The sequence below is a fragment of the Jaminaea rosea genome, assembly GCF_003144245.1.
Source record: "Jaminaea rosea strain MCA 5214 unplaced genomic scaffold BDZ90scaffold_2, whole genome shotgun sequence".
NCBI classification, from domain to species: domain Eukaryota; kingdom Fungi; phylum Basidiomycota; class Exobasidiomycetes; order Microstromatales; genus Jaminaea; species Jaminaea rosea.
Window position 1 is genome coordinate 746,174 of NW_020289976.1, and position 15,336 is coordinate 761,509.

Here is a 15,336-nt window from a genome sequence, read left to right on the forward strand (position 1 = left end):
GACCCAGCTTCGGGCGACGATAGTAGGTGCAGCTTGCACTCGGGACCTTCGCGACGACCTTCGAGTTTGCTCTCTGGATGCTCTCAAGGCGCAGCATTGCTTCTCGTTGCTCTTTGCTTCGCTGTCATCGCATCCAATCACCTCGTCTCACTCTAATCCATCTTCGACAAGCCGCAATGTCGTCCTCGCCAGATTCAGTGGCAGAGATGATTGCCAACCTCAAACGTCTTGGGGACCTCCCACCAGGCTGGGAGGCACGAATGACTCCTTCGAATCGCATCTACTTTGTCGACCATAACACCAAGAGCACAACATGGGCCGACCCTCGTTTGCCTCAAGCAGCGGCCTCGGCCTCAGGTAGTGTCGACGGGCAGCAACCACCGGCGACGTCCTACGAAGAAGCCACACGACAAGATCGCAGACTATCTTCTACCTCCGCCGGCTCCAGCTCAACAGATCACGCGCTGCGGTACATCTCCGCTTCAGAGGCAGCTGCAATCGATGAGGAGCTCATGGCACCGCATTCAGAGGGCGGATGTGGGTACATGCTCCCTCAGCTCATGGAGATCGCAGGGCTGGCATGCGCACAGGCACTCGCGCGATCTTATCCACCGACGTCCTTCCCGCAGCTCCTAGTGGCTGCGGGGCCGGGCAATCAAGGTGGAGATGGGCTCGTTGCGGCGAGACATGCGGTGCTCTGGGGATACGATGTTAGGGTGTGGTACCCGAAGCAGGCAAAGGGAGAGCTCTTTCAGGCGCTCCGGGATCAGCTCGAGGCATTCGACATCGACTTCGTAGACGCAGACGACTTTGATGACGCATTTGCGCAGGCCGACGTCGTGCTTGACTCCATCTTCGGTGAGTTCGAAGGCGACATGCGCTGAGAACGGCTTGTAGCTGATCCTCCGATCCCCTACCCTCTCGCCCCCACAGGCTTCTCTTTCAAAGGTCCGCCGCGCCCACCCTTCGCTTCGGCCCTCGAGACACTACGCGACGAGTCTCGTCTCGAATTCGTCGATCGCGTCACCCGCCCACCCGTCGTATCAGTGGACATCCCCTCAGGCTGGCCAGTGGATGCGCCGACCACCTCTTCCTCAGAGCAAGAAGAAGCGCCAGAGCTCTCCTTCCACCCGGAGGTGGTCATCTCTCTCACGGCCCCCAAGACGGGCATGCGTCGCTTCCAAAGAACAGCTGGGCAAAGAGGGGAGGGAGGGCAGCCGCAGCGCCACTTCTTGGGCGGGAGGTTCATTCCGCCGAGTATGGCGAGAAAGTACGGCTTGCGGGGCATGATGCGTGGCTATCGCGCGGACGACCAGGTTGTTGAGGTAACGGGATGGAGGGAGGCTGAGGACGGTGAGGACGACGAAGAGGACGAAGACGAGGAGGATGAAGAGTCGCAATGACTGTAAGAGACTGTAGGAGGACCGCTGCTACCCAGCCAACCCACGCATAGACGTATACACGCCGCTTTTACCCGTTCAATCTTACACCGTCACAATCGAGAGCCAGGAATCTGGAGTCAAGACGAGGTTCGAAAGCATGCTTTGTGCATTGTGTTGCGACGACGGGAGAATATTGGGCTCAATGCAAGAGCGATCCGGTACGCTTGTGAAGGACAGTGAGGAGGTCAAGTTGCTGGTGAATCAAATGAGTATGAGAGGGAGCCTTGGGGGCGAACGGCCGACCATTGCGTATGACGGAGAAGAGCAACGAGCGCACGCGATCCTGCCGTCCCCTATGCCCCGTCGCGAGGCACTGCATCGCTCTCACGAGGCCTCTTCTTGCCTCTTTGGAGCACTTCAGCGTCTTGCGAGGTCGCCGGTGCCGTTGATGCGGATGGCAGGCCAGCTCGACTCGATGATGACTGGCCAAGCTTGCTCCAAAAGTCAGCATACGAGGCTCCGACGCCGCTGCTGCTCGCCGAGGCGTCTCCTCCTTTCGCGGCTTGCGCGGCTCGTAGAGCCTGAATCGTCCTCGTAGGACTGGCGCGAAGCGCTGAGGGGTCCAGAGAGTGTGGAACGGCCGATGATGACGAAGAGGAGAGATGGTCCGTGCCTGCCGAGGGAGGAGGCGTAGGCTGGCCATTGGCCCCAATAATGACCCCGCTCGGTGGCGCACGCCGAGACTGCTGCTGCGAGGAAGACGGCTTGGTCGAGCTGCCGCTCGGTACCCGAAATCCTCCACCGCCGAACACATCGCCATCGCCTCCTTCTTCGTCATCTGCTGTGCTTCCACCTGACCGTCTGCTCCGCTTTGCAGTTGGTTGCGACGAGGTGTAGGACGAGATGGCAGGAAGGAGCCCAGAGCGAGGCGGGCTGCCGCCACTGGGTCGGCGAGTATTGCTCGGCGCCGCTGATGCTGTTGACGTGGGTCTTGTGGCTCGCCAGTAGAGGTTCTCGACTTCGGGAAGCGAATGCCGGGTCTGAATGACAGGTTCAAAGATGTGTGATGTGAGCAGATCAATCTCGCGCATTCCGGCTCGCCGGGCACTCCACTCACCCATCCTCGCTCCACTTTGAATGCAGCGTACTGGAGACGAGTGGCTAGACGATTGGCCAGCTGGATGGGGGGCAGAAACGCCGGTCAGGTCTCGTTCTGAAGCGCTCCCTGCGCTTCCTCTGGCCCGCGATGCTCACCTTTCTGACCTCGTCCTTTTGCGTCATCTTCTCGGCGAGTGTATGCAAGCCGTCCCCTGCTCCGGACGTCGCGCTGATGCTCCCTCTCTTGACGCTCGGAGCTCGAGGCGATGTCTCATTGGCACTCGCTATACTCCCTCTCCTCGTCGACTCCTCCCGCTCTCGCTCTCGCCGCTGCTGCTGCTGGCGCAGATACGAGTGGCTGCGTACCATGGGCGGCGGAGAGGGTGAATGCTGAAGTGCGATGGGTATCTGACCTGCCGCCGAAGATGAGCTGGGAGTTGACATTGGGTTGTTGGAAGGTGTCGTCATCGTCAATGCCATTGCTTGCGTATCGCTTCGATGTGCCGGGTATTGCAGTCCTGCTCGTGAGGACGAGGGTATGGGTGAACCTTGGTGTGTTCGTCTGTCGTACGGCTCAGCGTTGCTCGTGATGCTATTGGCTACCGGTGATCGATGTTATGCTCTGCTTGCCGAATGCTATCGAGTGGGTATGAAGCAGCTTCAAAACAGCATACCGTGCTGCAGTGACGTCTCGACGAGGTGCAAGAAGGGTTGACGAGAGGAATGGAGAGGAGGCAAAGTTGTCCTCGGGCGGGAGAGTGTTGCTCTCAGCCCTCGAGCAACTCGCCTCGCCTAGCCCGATGTTGACTTTGGGCCCAACGCCCAAACACGTCCAGGGCAGTGGCGCCCGCCCGCCCGCCCGCGAACGAGCCAGCCCGTTCCGATCCTTCTCACCCAGCCAGCCTCTCACATCCGCGATGGCCTGACCTTCTTTAAACTTGCCAAGTAGCTATAGTACAATTGCATAACACGACGAGCAATGAGATATCCACATGAGTACCCAAATCAGACGAGAGCGACAACGCCGGCGCGGACGCTGGCTCGAGCGCGGTCCTACGCAACAAGCTTCATCTCGCGAGCTACCTCCTCAAAGCTCTCCCTGAAGATCTTGCATCCCTCATCCAGCTCCCCCTCCGTGATATTCAGCGCAGGAATGAAGCGCATGACATCAAACACACTCGTGCTGAGGATCAGCATCCCACGCTCAGCACACTTCTTGCTGATCTTGGGCGCCAATTGCTCGCGCTTCTGCCCATCTACGAGCCATGCCGCGTGAGTAGCCGCATGATCCGAGTCACCGCTGACAGCGTCGCGCTTGAATTGAAGCCCGACCATGAGACCACGTCCGCGCACTTCCTCGATGAGGTGGCCGGCAGGAGATGATGTCTTGAGATCCTCGAGGAAGGAGAAGAGCTGCTTCGAGCGAGCGGCAACATTGTCCAGGACCTTCTCCTTGTTGAAGGTCTCGAGGACAGCCAAGCCCGCGGCGCATGAGACGGCGTTACCGGCGTAGGTGCCGCCCATGGTTCCAGGCTTCTGCTGGTCCATGATCTCCTTGCGCGAGACGATGCCACTGAGCGGGAATCCGTTGGCGATCCCCTTGGCGAAGACCATGATATCCGGCTTCACGCCACTCTGCTCCGTCGCCCAGAAGTCGCCGGTCCTACCAGCGCCAGACTGCACCTCGTCGTGGATCAACAGGATCCCATTGTCCTCCGAGATCTTGCGCAGACCCTGCAGGAACTCGGGCGGGGCAGGCACATAACCACCCTCGCCCATCACGGGCTCAAGGAGGATCGCAGCCGTCTCGCTAGGTGCCGTCTGCTGAGCGAGGAGCAGGCGGAGCTGGTGCAGCGACTGGGCTACGAGGTCCTTGGTGGGCGTGGATTGGGGCAGGCCAAGCTGCGAGTAGTAAGGGAAAGACGTGACAAAGACGCCAGGCATGAGAGGTCCTTGACGCTCGGAGTAGATGGTCTTGCTCTTCGTCAATGCCATAGCTCCGTAGGTTCGGCCGTGATACGACCCCTGAACCACGATCACATTGTTCTTGCCTGTCACCTCGCGCGCCAGCTTGATAGATGCCTCGACGGCCTCACTTCCCGAGTTCCAAAAGAACATCGAGTCCAGGCGCGGGTCGATCTTAGCGAAGGTGGGGAGCATTGCTTGGATGAGTTGGAGGTACTTCTCTCCGTACCCGATGGCGCATTGTGCGTGGACGAGCTCGTCAATCTGCTCGTGGGCCGCCTGCGATACCCGCGGGTGGCAGTGACCGAGGTTGGTGACGCCGATGCCACACGTGAGGTCGAGTAGCTTGCGACCCTGGTCGTTCCAGACATAGCTGCCAGAGCCCTTCTTGAGAACGTTGCTTGTAAGACGGGAGACGCCGCGAGCGACGTGCTCTGAGCCAAAGGCGGCCATGTCAGAGGCCGCTGCGGGCGCGGGCGTCGAGGTCGTAAAGGATGCTGAGGGGGCCATTCTTGTCGTGAGGATGGTTGAGCGAAGAGGTCTTGCTGTTCGCTGGAAGAGGGAGGTAGACATCTCGAAAAGAAGGTCGGGGCGAAGGCGTGACTGGAATGGATGGTGTCGTCTTATAGGAATTGGCAACCGAAGCCCACTTTCAAAGAGGGCGCGGGTTCTTCGGTACAAGGAGCCGCGATAAGGAGAATGGATGACTACGAGGGCGAGAGGGGACCGAGTGTGGGGCGTAGATGGGCGGCAAGGAACAAGATGAGCCAAAGGCAGGGTTCTGGGAAAAGCCTCTTGACACGCCGACGCCGAGCCCATTGGGCTCTCGCTGCGTGCGCCACCATATCGCATCGTCTCCACAAAATTTGGGCGGACGAGGTCCAAGTCCCCTCCCTCCCGCGGCGGGGTCGATGGACCTGGGCTCTGCGTGACCTAGCAAGCGACTGTGGGCTCTGGGCTCTCTCCGTCTGTTCATTCGCTTCACCTCAGCCCTCGCGCTCTCAACTCAATCAGGACTCCAAGATTGCCGGACCGCCGGCCCTCGTCAACGGCATGAAGCCGCGCCGCGAGCGAGCCAGAATGGCTGGAGAGAGAGGGCGAAATTGGGCTGTGAGAGCAGAAAGACGCGCCGGCATCACAAAGGCCTGGCGGCTTTTTGCGGGGTTGTGGGGGGAGCTTGACGCCGATGAGAGGGCTCCTTCTTTCTTCTGGATAATGGTACAATTGCAGAAAAGAAAATATGCTCGAAGATGGTGATGGAAGGAATGTACACCGTAACGCTGCCGCCTACTGTCGCTGTCGCATCTGATTTCTGCTCGCACTTCTCGAGACGTCCCTCCTCTTCTTCCTGCCAAAGCGATCCGCCTCTGCCATCGACTCGATGTCGTGCGCGTCTGAGCCCTTTGAAAGACCAGCGCCAAACGTTTCGCGCTTCTTGGCCTTCTTGGGCGCTGAAGACGCATCCTGGCTCGCATCCTTGTCGCCGGATGGAATAAAGGACATCGACTGGCCGCCCGAAAAGCCGTCTTCATCGTCGTCCTCGTCGCCGGCGTAGCGAGTCTTACGGCCCTTCTTCGCAGTGCGCAACCTTCCCTCAAAGGTTTGCTTGCGCTTGTCCCTGCGGCCGCGTCCATCTTCATCGTTATCGCCCGCACTAGCATCATCGTCATCGTCGTCGTCGACGAGTCGAGCCCCTCTTCCTTTCTTCTGCTCCCTTCTCGCATCCCTCTCCAGCTCGAACCTACGAACGCCCGGCGCATGGTTACGAGGGTCAAACTGCTGCAAGTCGCCCTCGTCGTCGCTGCTCTCTTCGTCCTCCCGATCTCGTGCTTCCTCCTGGTCCGGATCGAGGGACTCGCGGTCGCTCTCGTCTTCCTCCTCCTCCACGGCCGTACGCTTGCGAGCAGCCGCCGAACCAGAGCCGCTGCCAGTGACGGCTGTGCTGGGGTTGAGAAGCTGGAACTCGCGACTGCGCTCGTCGACTTCGAAAGCAGGGTTGGTGAAGAGTTCCTTGAAACGGTCGTCTGACAGCAAGGAGGCTTTGCTTGCCTTCTTGGGCTTGTCGCTGGCCTGCCCATCGACCACCGCCTCGCCCTGTTCTCGCTGCAATTGCGCCGCCTCTTTGGCCTCTTCCCTGGCCTGCTCTTTGGCAGCACGATCGGCGAGCCCCTTGTTGACCTGCACATTGAGTCCCTCCAGCGCACGTTTAGCGCCACTGCTCCTGATACGCGACTCTGCCTTCTTCTCCAGCTTGGCCTTGATGGCTTTCTCGCGCGCATCGGAGTAGGCCGTTGGGTTCGCCAGCAACCTTGCACGCTCGTAAATGGGCAGCGCAACGAAATAGCCGTGGAGGTAGGGACGCAACGCATCGCTGCCGATGAGATGGGCCATATCGAGACGCTCGAGCTCTTCCTTGTCGACGAACTTGAAGTCTTCGTACACGCCTCGCTTCCCGCCGGAAGTCTGCTCCTCGTCGATCTCGTCTGTAATGCGGTCCAGGAAGGAGCACCAGCGCGGCGCAGGCCCAAGGGTGGGTACATACCACGCTGCGAGTTGCGTCGCTTCCACGGCGGCGAATATCAAGCCAGACCCCGGCAAGTGGTGGACATCATTGAGGTCTGAGCCGGACTCGGGCGAGATGGATACGAGATTTGAGGTAGGATCGTTCTTGGGCCAAATCTTGATGCCACGCGCGTCCGCTGACAGAACAGTATCCTCTGCTTCAGATGAGGCGTGTTGCGAAGGCGTATCGCCTGGCCACGAGAGGCTCTTGATTGGCAGACTGAATCCCTGATCTTTTGTCGAGTAGGGCTGATCCATGCGCAAGTCGTAGAGCAGGACGTGGCCCGTCGATGTGCCGACGGCGAGATTGAGCCCGTCCGCCGCTGAGCTCAATGCCGATACGCTCAAGCTGTTCATTGCCCCCGTCAAGGCCATCTCGTTGGCGTCTTCACCAGGCAGGACCAATCCCGTCAGCCCTCTGCGGGCCGTCGATAACGCCGCGTCCATGATGAGTGGTGTCGCAATATTGAGCGCGCCAGCTCTCCGTCTCGCTCTCTGATCCCACAACTCGACCACCCCCGCACCCTCGGGCCCAAAGGACATAAGTCCATGCGCCGGATTGACGTCAATAGCATTGCATCCCGTCACTTTTCCCTGCGTCAAGCCGTCTCCGAGCTGGTATGGAGCCATGAAACGGCCTTGCTCGAGGTTGAGGCGATACACCTCGCTGCCTGCTGCGCCGACGACGGCTTCTGCTGAAGGGAAGTGGTAGCCCAGCGCTCGACCGAACTTGGGTATCCTGACGCGGTGGTGGAAGCCGCCTTGCGAATGCAGCTCGAGTGTGCGGTCGGTTTGCAGGTGGAGCTGCTTGGTCCAGTCGTCTGAGAGGAGCTGTGGGGTTGCAGTGACAGAGTCAGTATTGCAGGCATGGGAATGCAAGATGATCATGCTGTGAGCCCTCCGCCCTTTCGCTTTGTGCTCAGATTGTTTGCTTCCTCAACGAGACAGCCCCGCATGAAGCTGTCCTACAGATAATGTAGATAAGGTTGTAATGATGATGCTCATCGTAGCAGCCGGCGAGAACGAAGGAATTTGCTTTGGCGCGCACCTACTCACAGTGAAGTCGATATTCTCTGATATCGTGTGCCTCTCAAACTTCAGGCTGAGCTGATCGAGCTCCCACACGCGTATATGCGGCTTATACGTGCCCGTCGCCACCAAGTGAGACCCATCTCGGGTGCTCTTGATCTTGTTGCTCGCCTCTGGGAACTCGTAGTCTTGGATCAACTCGATTCGATCAAGCTGGGCGTTGATTGCACCCGATGACTTGGACGAAGGGCGACGCTTCATGCGTTTATTCGAGCGGCCATGCCTTCGTAGCAAGTCAGGCAGGGAAGAAGAATTGGCCGATGCCTGGTCACCAGGTGCGCCTGCGCCTGAAAGGGCGTAGACTCTGGCTGGCTCGGCCATCGTGGCGTGGCGCGTGACGAAGAAGAGAGCGGTAAGTGGCGATAGGATGAACAGGTGCAAAGGAAGGCCGACGGTCAGGTCACACTCGCTGCCAAAAATCTCTTGACGCCCTCTCCAGCTCAGCCAGTCGCGCCGCGGCAATGGCCGTCACGCGGGGTTCTCGCACTTGGCTCGAGCGTCGAGTCGATCAACGATCAGTGAGCGAGGCCGAGGGCGGGGTAGAGCAAAGGCCCTCGAGTCGCCATTCAATCATCTGCTCCACACCACGACGGCCATCATCTCCTCCTCCTCCTCTGCCTCTTCACAATGGCACGTGCCGACGTCGATGGTAGTCGCGACAGGCCTCCTGAGGAAGATGCTGATACTGTCAAGGATGAGAGGCAATCGTCGCCGTCCGACTCGATCGGAGATGGACACGCTCAGCCTGCCATCATCGTGGATGAGCATGGACGCGAGATTACAGTCGACTCGCTCAATGACAAGTCCAAGAAGCTGCCGGAGCAGTCGTGGCGGTGAGACGGAGAGCGATTTTCCGGGCTAGGGATCTGAGCGATTGCTGACTTCATCCCTTGATCCCCTCTTTCCAGCTTCGCACCGCTCTCCGTACCCCGTCAACGACGCCTTCAGACGGCCTCGGTCCTCTTTTGGGAGATCTTGCTGCCCTCTGCCCTCGCGACCTTCTTCATCCTGCTGTGAGTGTGCTTTATTCGAAAGCCTGGAGACGAGACCGGACCCTGCTGAACTTCCCTCCCTCGCAGCTCTATCCCACCGCTATGGCCTCTCATTACCGTCTACCTCATATGGATGTGGTTCGACGATGCGCACGAGAGTGGCGGCAGGAGAGTCGAGTACATCAGGCGCCTCTCGGTCTTCAAGTACTTTGCTCAGTACTTTCCGGTGAGTCCGGCCGGGATATATGGCGTATTCGCGCAGCATATATGCTGACCTCCTTCACTGTGTGCGCGCCTCCAGATCAGCATGATCAAGGTGAGCGGGCGGGAGAGCATGCGCAGTCTGCCTAGCTATAATCTGACCTCTTGCTCCACCAACTCACGTCCGCAGACTGCCGACCTCCCCTCTGATCGTCCGTACATCTTTGGCTACCACCCACACGGCATCATAGGCATGGGCGCGGTAGCTACCTTTGCGACAGAGGCTCTCGAGTTCTCGGACACCTTCCCCGGCATCACTCCAAGATTACTCACCCTGTCGAGCAACTTCAAACTGCCCATCTACCGCGATATTCTGCTCGCCATGGGCATCTGTAGCGTCAGCAAGAGGAGCTGTGAGAGAGCGCTGAGGCGGGGCAAAGGGTCGAGTATCACCATCGTAGTAGGAGGAGCGGCGGAGAGCTTGAATGCTCATCCTGGTACGGCAGACCTGGTTCTGAAACGTAGGCTGGGATTCATCAAGATTGCCATTCGCGCAGGAGCGGATCTTGTGCCGGTGTGAGTGAGAGCGAGCGCGCTGTCCCAAGCCTGGCGCCTGGCAGTAGTCGCTGACCCTCTCTCTGGCCCCTCCTGGTAGCTTTGCCTTCGGGGAGAATGACATCTACGAGCAGTTGGCCAATGAAAAGGGCACGCGCGTCTACTCGATACAGAAGCGCTTCCAAGCAATCTTTGGCTTCACTCTCCCCCTCTTCCATGGTCGCGGCGTCTTCAACTACAACTTTGGCTTCCTACCCTATCGACATCCCATCGTCAGCGTCGTCGGCCGCCCAATCCACGTAAGGCAAGATTCCAACCCGAGCAAGGAGCATATCGACGAGGTGCAAAAGCAGTACATCGCCGAGTTGAACGAGATTTGGGATACGTGGAAGGATTCGTACGCTGTGCATCGGAGAAAAGAATTGACCATTGTGGATTGAGGGACCATCAAGCAGGGGCAGGCGCATCTGGAATCGAATCGGGACGTTTCTTCAGCGTGAGAAGGGGTGCGATCAGCGTGAATCTCTGCGCATTGCAACAGCCGTAACTCGAGGTATGTTCGCAGGATAGTAGGTAGCTCCGTCGTCGTGTATGTCTCGCGCCTCTTCTCCCCTCGCCTTGGCCACGCCCTCACGCAGCAGTCGCCTTCCATCCCGGCCTGAAGCCACTGACCGCCGCGACCGTACCAAATATGCCGACCCATACGTCCGAGTTGAAGATGCCACTCGGGCACGACCAGTGAATCGTGAGGGGCAGGTACCCCAAATTGACCCACAGCTCGCTCAATATGGCCTGCTTGCGCTCGTCGAGATCATCCCAGAGCTTGCGTGTGACAGCTTGCTCCTCGCTCAGCTCGTCCTTGGACGCAGCGGAGAAGGACTTCTTCTCATCGTCCGCGGCAGATGAACGAACAGCCGCCGCAGGGACAGGGTGACCTCTGCTCCTCTCGAGCGCCCTTGCCCTCAGTCTGAGCAACCTATTGTCCTCTACGAGGTGAAGTAGCTGCAGTCCAACGTAGACGGCCCAGCAGCGGCACGACCAGAGCCAGAGGCGGTTCTGGTTTGCCGTGGAGACGGGCAAGATCCCATGCGAGGCAAGGTAGGCCACCGCCTCCATGGGGCAGTACGCTAGCATGGACCAGCCTTGGATGCGCTCGATTGTATGGAGCGGGCGGGTAGGGGGTGGATCGCGCTCCAATGCAATCATCTATTGAGAGTACGGCGTGCGAGGAGGAGCAGCAGCAGCAGCGAGGTCAGTCAAGCGGCGATGAAAGAAATATTGCTCCCTCGTACGCACCCATTTTATCATCGGCAGGATACCCCAGATACGGAACAGGACACGCGCATCGCCGATGAGATTGTAGAGTTTTTCGAGGCGGCGTGCGTTGGCTGACCCGCCATTGGAGGCGTGGTACACCTTTGTGCCCGCGAGCCTCAGTCGAACAGCGTGTTGAAGAGTAAGAAGGGGGATAATGAGCTTGCTCGAGTATTGCGTGAACATGAGGGCCTGGCGAGCAAAAGGGGTAAGGATGAGATCAGATCAAAGGCAACCTTACGCCATTATTGGGCGCTTGCACGCACCTTGTCCGTCCCACTCCAGGTGGACAAGAAGCGAATGAGATGGTCCAGCATCGGGCTGGGCTTGACATGAGAGAAGCAGCCAAGAGTCTTGTCCGTCAGGTTGGGCGGCGGTCTCCTCGCCATGCGCCGCGCTGCTGATGTTGAGGAAGATGACGACGACATTGTATGGAAGGATTGCCCACCGCTGTGTTGATGATGAATGAGAGGGAAGTCAAGGCGTGTGTTGGCGTGTGTTGGCTGTTGCTCTGCGCAAGCTGCGCCGACGCACCTGCCTCCGCCCTCGGACAGAGACAGGAAAGGCCGCCCGCCCGGTTCGGTCGGCGAAGCTCGAAAAAGCTGTGGGGGAGCCAGAGCGCCGAGCCGGTTGAAAGAAAAGAGGAAGCAACTGCAGCTAGCTACGCCGGTGATGAACGAAGCAGGGCAAAGGGTCTGATCGTCGATAATGAGATGGTGACGGAGAATCTCCGATTGAGCGCTTCATCGAGAGAAGTCTCATAACCGTGCAAGACTCGTTCGAGGAGGTCATGTGTTCTGATACGCGTAAGGTCATTCAATAGACCCACACAATCTCAGGTCAGGTTCATCTCGTGCCTCCTTCCACAGTCCTGTACCGCCGATAGGCCGGCAGGATCGCCGCAGTATCATCAAGCGCAGCTTGATCCATTTCGCGAACTTCACAGCAGGAGCACAAGGAAGTCAGATATCGAGGCTACCACACGAGTCCGCCTGTGCGGCAAGTAAGCATGCGCGAGGGCTTCCATTCCACAAAGGGCTGAGACGCCATCTGAGAGACTCTTTCCTGCTTCTTGCCTGCCACTTGCGGTGCACCTACGAGTCTCTTCAGCCAGTCCCATCAACCGCTTGTCATCACGCCCTTACGACACTGCCTTGAGCTCGCTGCTCCCTCGATGCCTTTGCGTGGTCAACTGAGCCAAGACTGGAAAGTCACCGCGCTACTCGTCCGCTCTTTCGCTGTGAGGCTTTACATAGGACATGATGATTTGCTCAAAGCAAGAAGAACAAGTCGCTGCACTGTATGTAGCGCTCTTTTCGGTCTGCCATCGTCGGCCTTCACGTCCGAAGGTGCCAAGGACGATCGCCTTGCGCGTTGACATCTTCGCGGCCATGCACTCTCATCGGATCTTCATCCCCGGCGCCTTCTGCGATTCGCCTGATTGAGTTGATTGCAGTCACAGCCACACACAAGGGCAAGGAGCGAGGCCAGCGAAGGTGATGAGCGCGATTGACGACGGCCAGGCACAGGTGCATCGGACGTAGGCATCAAGGGTCCAGCGCGCCGGCGAGTGGGCGGACTGCAGGCGGCTCTTTGCGTCCGAAACGACGGCACAGGCAAGAAAAATGCTCCACCCATGCAGCATGTCGTAGCCGCAACCTCGTGTGAGCAGGGGCACACCGCATTCCTCGCTCTCCTCGTCTCGGTCCGATCGACATAAGAGAGTCGCATAGCTAGGCCATCACTTTCTCCTCCTCACCATCCGACCTTGCTCATCTATCATTGCCGCCCAGCATGGCACGCTTTGCCTCATGTTGGTTCCTTCTTCTCGCAGCCTGCCTCGCAGCATTCACCACCGTCCAAGCCGCTCCCTCGCCCTGGACTCAAGGCGATCTTGCAGCATCTAAACCCGTACATAAGCGTGAATTACTAGAGGGTCTCCTTTATGCCAGAGCTGTTAATGATGAGCTCGTAGCGCGAGGCAAAGGTTCACTCAGCGAGGAGGATGCCCGTGCCGTCTTTGAGCTTCACGTCGCAGCCACCCGCAAGCGATCCAACCCCAATGGCTCCTACGGACCTACCAAGCTCCCCTCCTGCCCTCCAGCACCTACCAATCAGACTGGCGGCGGCATCGGCTACCTGCGCAACGCCACGTCGCAAGAGATCAACGCCCAGGAAGCCGACTACATCCAGCGCCACCGCACCTCGATGCAGTCGAGCTGGCGTAGCTGGCTTTCCTCTAACTCGCCTGGCCCCAACCTCAATAGCATCCCGGGCGGCGTCGAGAACTACACCAATACCATCAGCAATCTTCCCCGTGTAGGCATCGCCGTCAGCGGTGGTGGCTACCGTGCTATGCTGTACGGCGCCGGTGTGGTGCAGGGCTGGGATTCGCGCAATGACACGGCCAACCAGCGAGGTACGGGCGGGATCTTGCAGCGTGCAGACTACTTCTCCGGTCTCTCTGGCGGGTCATGGCTCACAGGCGCCCTCGCCATCAACGACTGGCCGACGACGCAAGCGCTCAATGATCAAGTCTTCGACTTGACGAATAACCTCGTCCTGCCGAGCGATGACACGATTAGCTTCTATGCCGACCTTGTCTCGGACGTCAAGGACAAGCGCGACGAGGACTTCCCGACCGCTATCACCGACTATTGGGGCCGCGCCCTTTCCTATCACCTGCTGAACCAGACGATGTACAACGATGAGGGACAGGCGACGACGTGGAGCGACATTGTCAATGTGACCAACTTCAAGAACGCAGCCTACCCTTTCCCCATCGTCATCGCTGACCAGCGCGAACCCGGCGAGGTGCTCATCTACCAGAATGGTGTGTACATGGAGCAGTAACGAGGATGATCTCGTGAGACGTGCTGACCTCTTTCTTTGCTCCTCTGCTCGCCAGGGTCCATCTTCGAGTTCACGCCTTACGAGTTCGGGACTTGGAACCGCGTGAAAGCCTTTGTTCCCATCGAGGTTCTGGGCTCCAACATCACCAATGGCAATATCGAGCAGTGCGTCGAAGGCTACGACAACTTCGGGTGGACAGTCGGCACGTCCTCGACTCTTTTCAACGGCCTCTTCACGAGCTTGATCCAGTCGGACGGCTCGTCAATCATCAAGGATGCCATCTTGAAGGTCGCTGGCGCCGTCGCCTCGCAGGACAACGACATCAGCCAAGTCCCTAATCCTTTCATGGGCTTCGACAACGGCCAGAATGATGGCACCTCCTCGGCGCAATACATCAGTCTCGTCGACGGTGGCGAGGACAATAACAACGTGCCTCTCCAACCGCTCTTCCAGCCTGCACGCCAGGTCGACTTCATTCTCGCTCTTGACGCCAGCGCCGATGCCACGTCCTGGCCCAACGGCTCCTCTCTGTATCAGTCGCATCTCCGAGCCACATCAAACGGCGATCTCTTCAAGGAAGCGGCTGTTCCCTACTTCCCTCCCCCAGCCACCTTTGTCAACCGCGGCCTCAACACTCGCCCAGTCTTCTTTGGCTGCGACGCTTCCAATGCAACCAACGCACAGACGGCGGCGCACGGCCAGCCAGCTCCAATCGTCGCCTACATCCCCAACTACCCTTGGACCTCGCTCACCAACTTCTCGACCTTCCAGCTCAAGTACGAAGCCGCAGAGTCACAGGCAATGCTCGACAACGGTGTAGAGCTCGCCACCCTGGGCGGCAGCAACGCCACCTGGTCGCAATGTCTCGCCTGCGGAATGCTGCAACGCTCCTTCGAGCGATCGGGCGTCGCGAGACCTCAGGAGTGCAATGACTGCATGACAACGTACTGCTGGGATGGTGTGGAAGATAACTCGACGCCTGCCAACCCGTACTCACCGCCTGTGGGCAAGCCTCAGTGGGTGCAGAATACGGCAGAGCAGCAGGCGGCGCCGTACACTGGGGGAGATGGTAGCACGACGGCAATGAATGGGGAGGGCAATGGAAGCAATGCGGCGGGACGAACGATGCCTGGCTCCGCGGGGATGGCTGGCGCCCTGGCGCTCTTGACCTTTGCTCTGGCGGCGTACTAGCGTGCGAAGGAATGGTGCTTCCCTCCCGACAAGACCATAGACTTCGTCCACCCGCATCTCCTACCGCACGCAACGCTCTTATGTATCATAGCGCCCAGCACAAGCATGCAATACAGAGATGATGGGAATGATCT

At 58.9% G+C, this 15,336-nt stretch overlaps 8 protein-coding genes across 8 annotated transcripts; 4 read left to right on the forward strand and 4 right to left on the reverse strand.

Annotated features, from left to right (window-relative positions):
• The first annotated feature begins 49 nt into the window (after positions 1 to 49).
• On the forward strand, positions 50 to 1,463 carry BDZ90DRAFT_230431 (YjeF N-terminal domain-like protein). Its single transcript, XM_025505463.1, has 2 exons — positions 50 to 858; positions 934 to 1,463. The coding sequence occupies exons 1-2, from the start codon at positions 177 to 179 to the stop codon at positions 1,401 to 1,403; spliced, it is 1,152 nt and encodes a 383-aa protein (XP_025364181.1). The 5' UTR covers positions 50 to 176; the 3' UTR covers positions 1,404 to 1,463.
• BDZ90DRAFT_277835 (hypothetical protein) lies at positions 1,342 to 3,233 on the reverse strand. The gene is made up of 3 exons (XM_025509043.1): positions 2,637 to 3,233; positions 2,500 to 2,559; positions 1,342 to 2,422 (listed from the first exon to the last, which is right to left on the reverse strand). Exons 1-3 carry the CDS (start codon positions 2,958 to 2,960, stop codon positions 1,736 to 1,738), a joined length of 1,071 nt encoding a protein of 356 aa, XP_025364182.1. The 5' UTR covers positions 2,961 to 3,233; the 3' UTR covers positions 1,342 to 1,735.
• A 300-nt stretch (positions 3,234 to 3,533) lies between these two features.
• Positions 3,534 to 4,955, reverse strand: BDZ90DRAFT_230434 (PLP-dependent transferase; the record flags this gene model as incomplete). Its single annotated transcript, XM_025505464.1, has 1 exon — positions 3,534 to 4,955. One exon carries the CDS (start codon positions 4,953 to 4,955, stop codon positions 3,534 to 3,536), a length of 1,422 nt encoding a protein of 473 aa, XP_025364183.1.
• Positions 4,956 to 5,469: 514 nt separating this feature from the next.
• BDZ90DRAFT_230435 (hypothetical protein) lies at positions 5,470 to 8,472 on the reverse strand. The gene is made up of 2 exons (XM_025505465.1): positions 8,064 to 8,472; positions 5,470 to 7,838 (listed from the first exon to the last, which is right to left on the reverse strand). The coding sequence occupies exons 1-2, from the start codon at positions 8,415 to 8,417 to the stop codon at positions 5,733 to 5,735; spliced, it is 2,460 nt and encodes an 819-aa protein (XP_025364184.1). The 5' UTR covers positions 8,418 to 8,472; the 3' UTR covers positions 5,470 to 5,732.
• Positions 8,473 to 8,681: 209 nt separating this feature from the next.
• On the forward strand, positions 8,682 to 10,581 carry BDZ90DRAFT_230436 (DAGAT-domain-containing protein). Its single transcript, XM_025505466.1, has 6 exons — positions 8,682 to 8,929; positions 9,005 to 9,109; positions 9,176 to 9,314; positions 9,390 to 9,404; positions 9,480 to 9,865; positions 9,945 to 10,581. The coding sequence occupies exons 1-6, from the start codon at positions 8,724 to 8,726 to the stop codon at positions 10,282 to 10,284; spliced, it is 1,191 nt and encodes a 396-aa protein (XP_025364185.1). The 5' UTR covers positions 8,682 to 8,723; the 3' UTR covers positions 10,285 to 10,581.
• On the reverse strand, positions 10,475 to 11,547 carry BDZ90DRAFT_258486 (hypothetical protein; the record flags this gene model as incomplete). The annotated part of the gene is made up of 3 exons (XM_025508077.1): positions 10,475 to 11,050; positions 11,141 to 11,350; positions 11,425 to 11,547. 3 exons carry the CDS (start codon positions 11,545 to 11,547, stop codon positions 10,475 to 10,477), a joined length of 909 nt encoding a protein of 302 aa, XP_025364186.1.
• Positions 11,358 to 12,012, forward strand: BDZ90DRAFT_113950 (hypothetical protein). The gene has a single exon (XM_025503242.1). The coding sequence runs from the start codon at positions 11,590 to 11,592 to the stop codon at positions 11,920 to 11,922; it is 333 nt and encodes a 110-aa protein (XP_025364187.1). The 5' UTR covers positions 11,358 to 11,589; the 3' UTR covers positions 11,923 to 12,012.
• Positions 12,013 to 12,587: 575 nt separating this feature from the next.
• BDZ90DRAFT_230438 (hypothetical protein) lies at positions 12,588 to 15,332 on the forward strand. Its single transcript, XM_025505467.1, has 2 exons — positions 12,588 to 13,991; positions 14,067 to 15,332. The coding sequence occupies exons 1-2, from the start codon at positions 12,953 to 12,955 to the stop codon at positions 15,200 to 15,202; spliced, it is 2,175 nt and encodes a 724-aa protein (XP_025364188.1). The 5' UTR covers positions 12,588 to 12,952; the 3' UTR covers positions 15,203 to 15,332.
• The last annotated feature ends 4 nt before the right edge of the window (positions 15,333 to 15,336 follow it).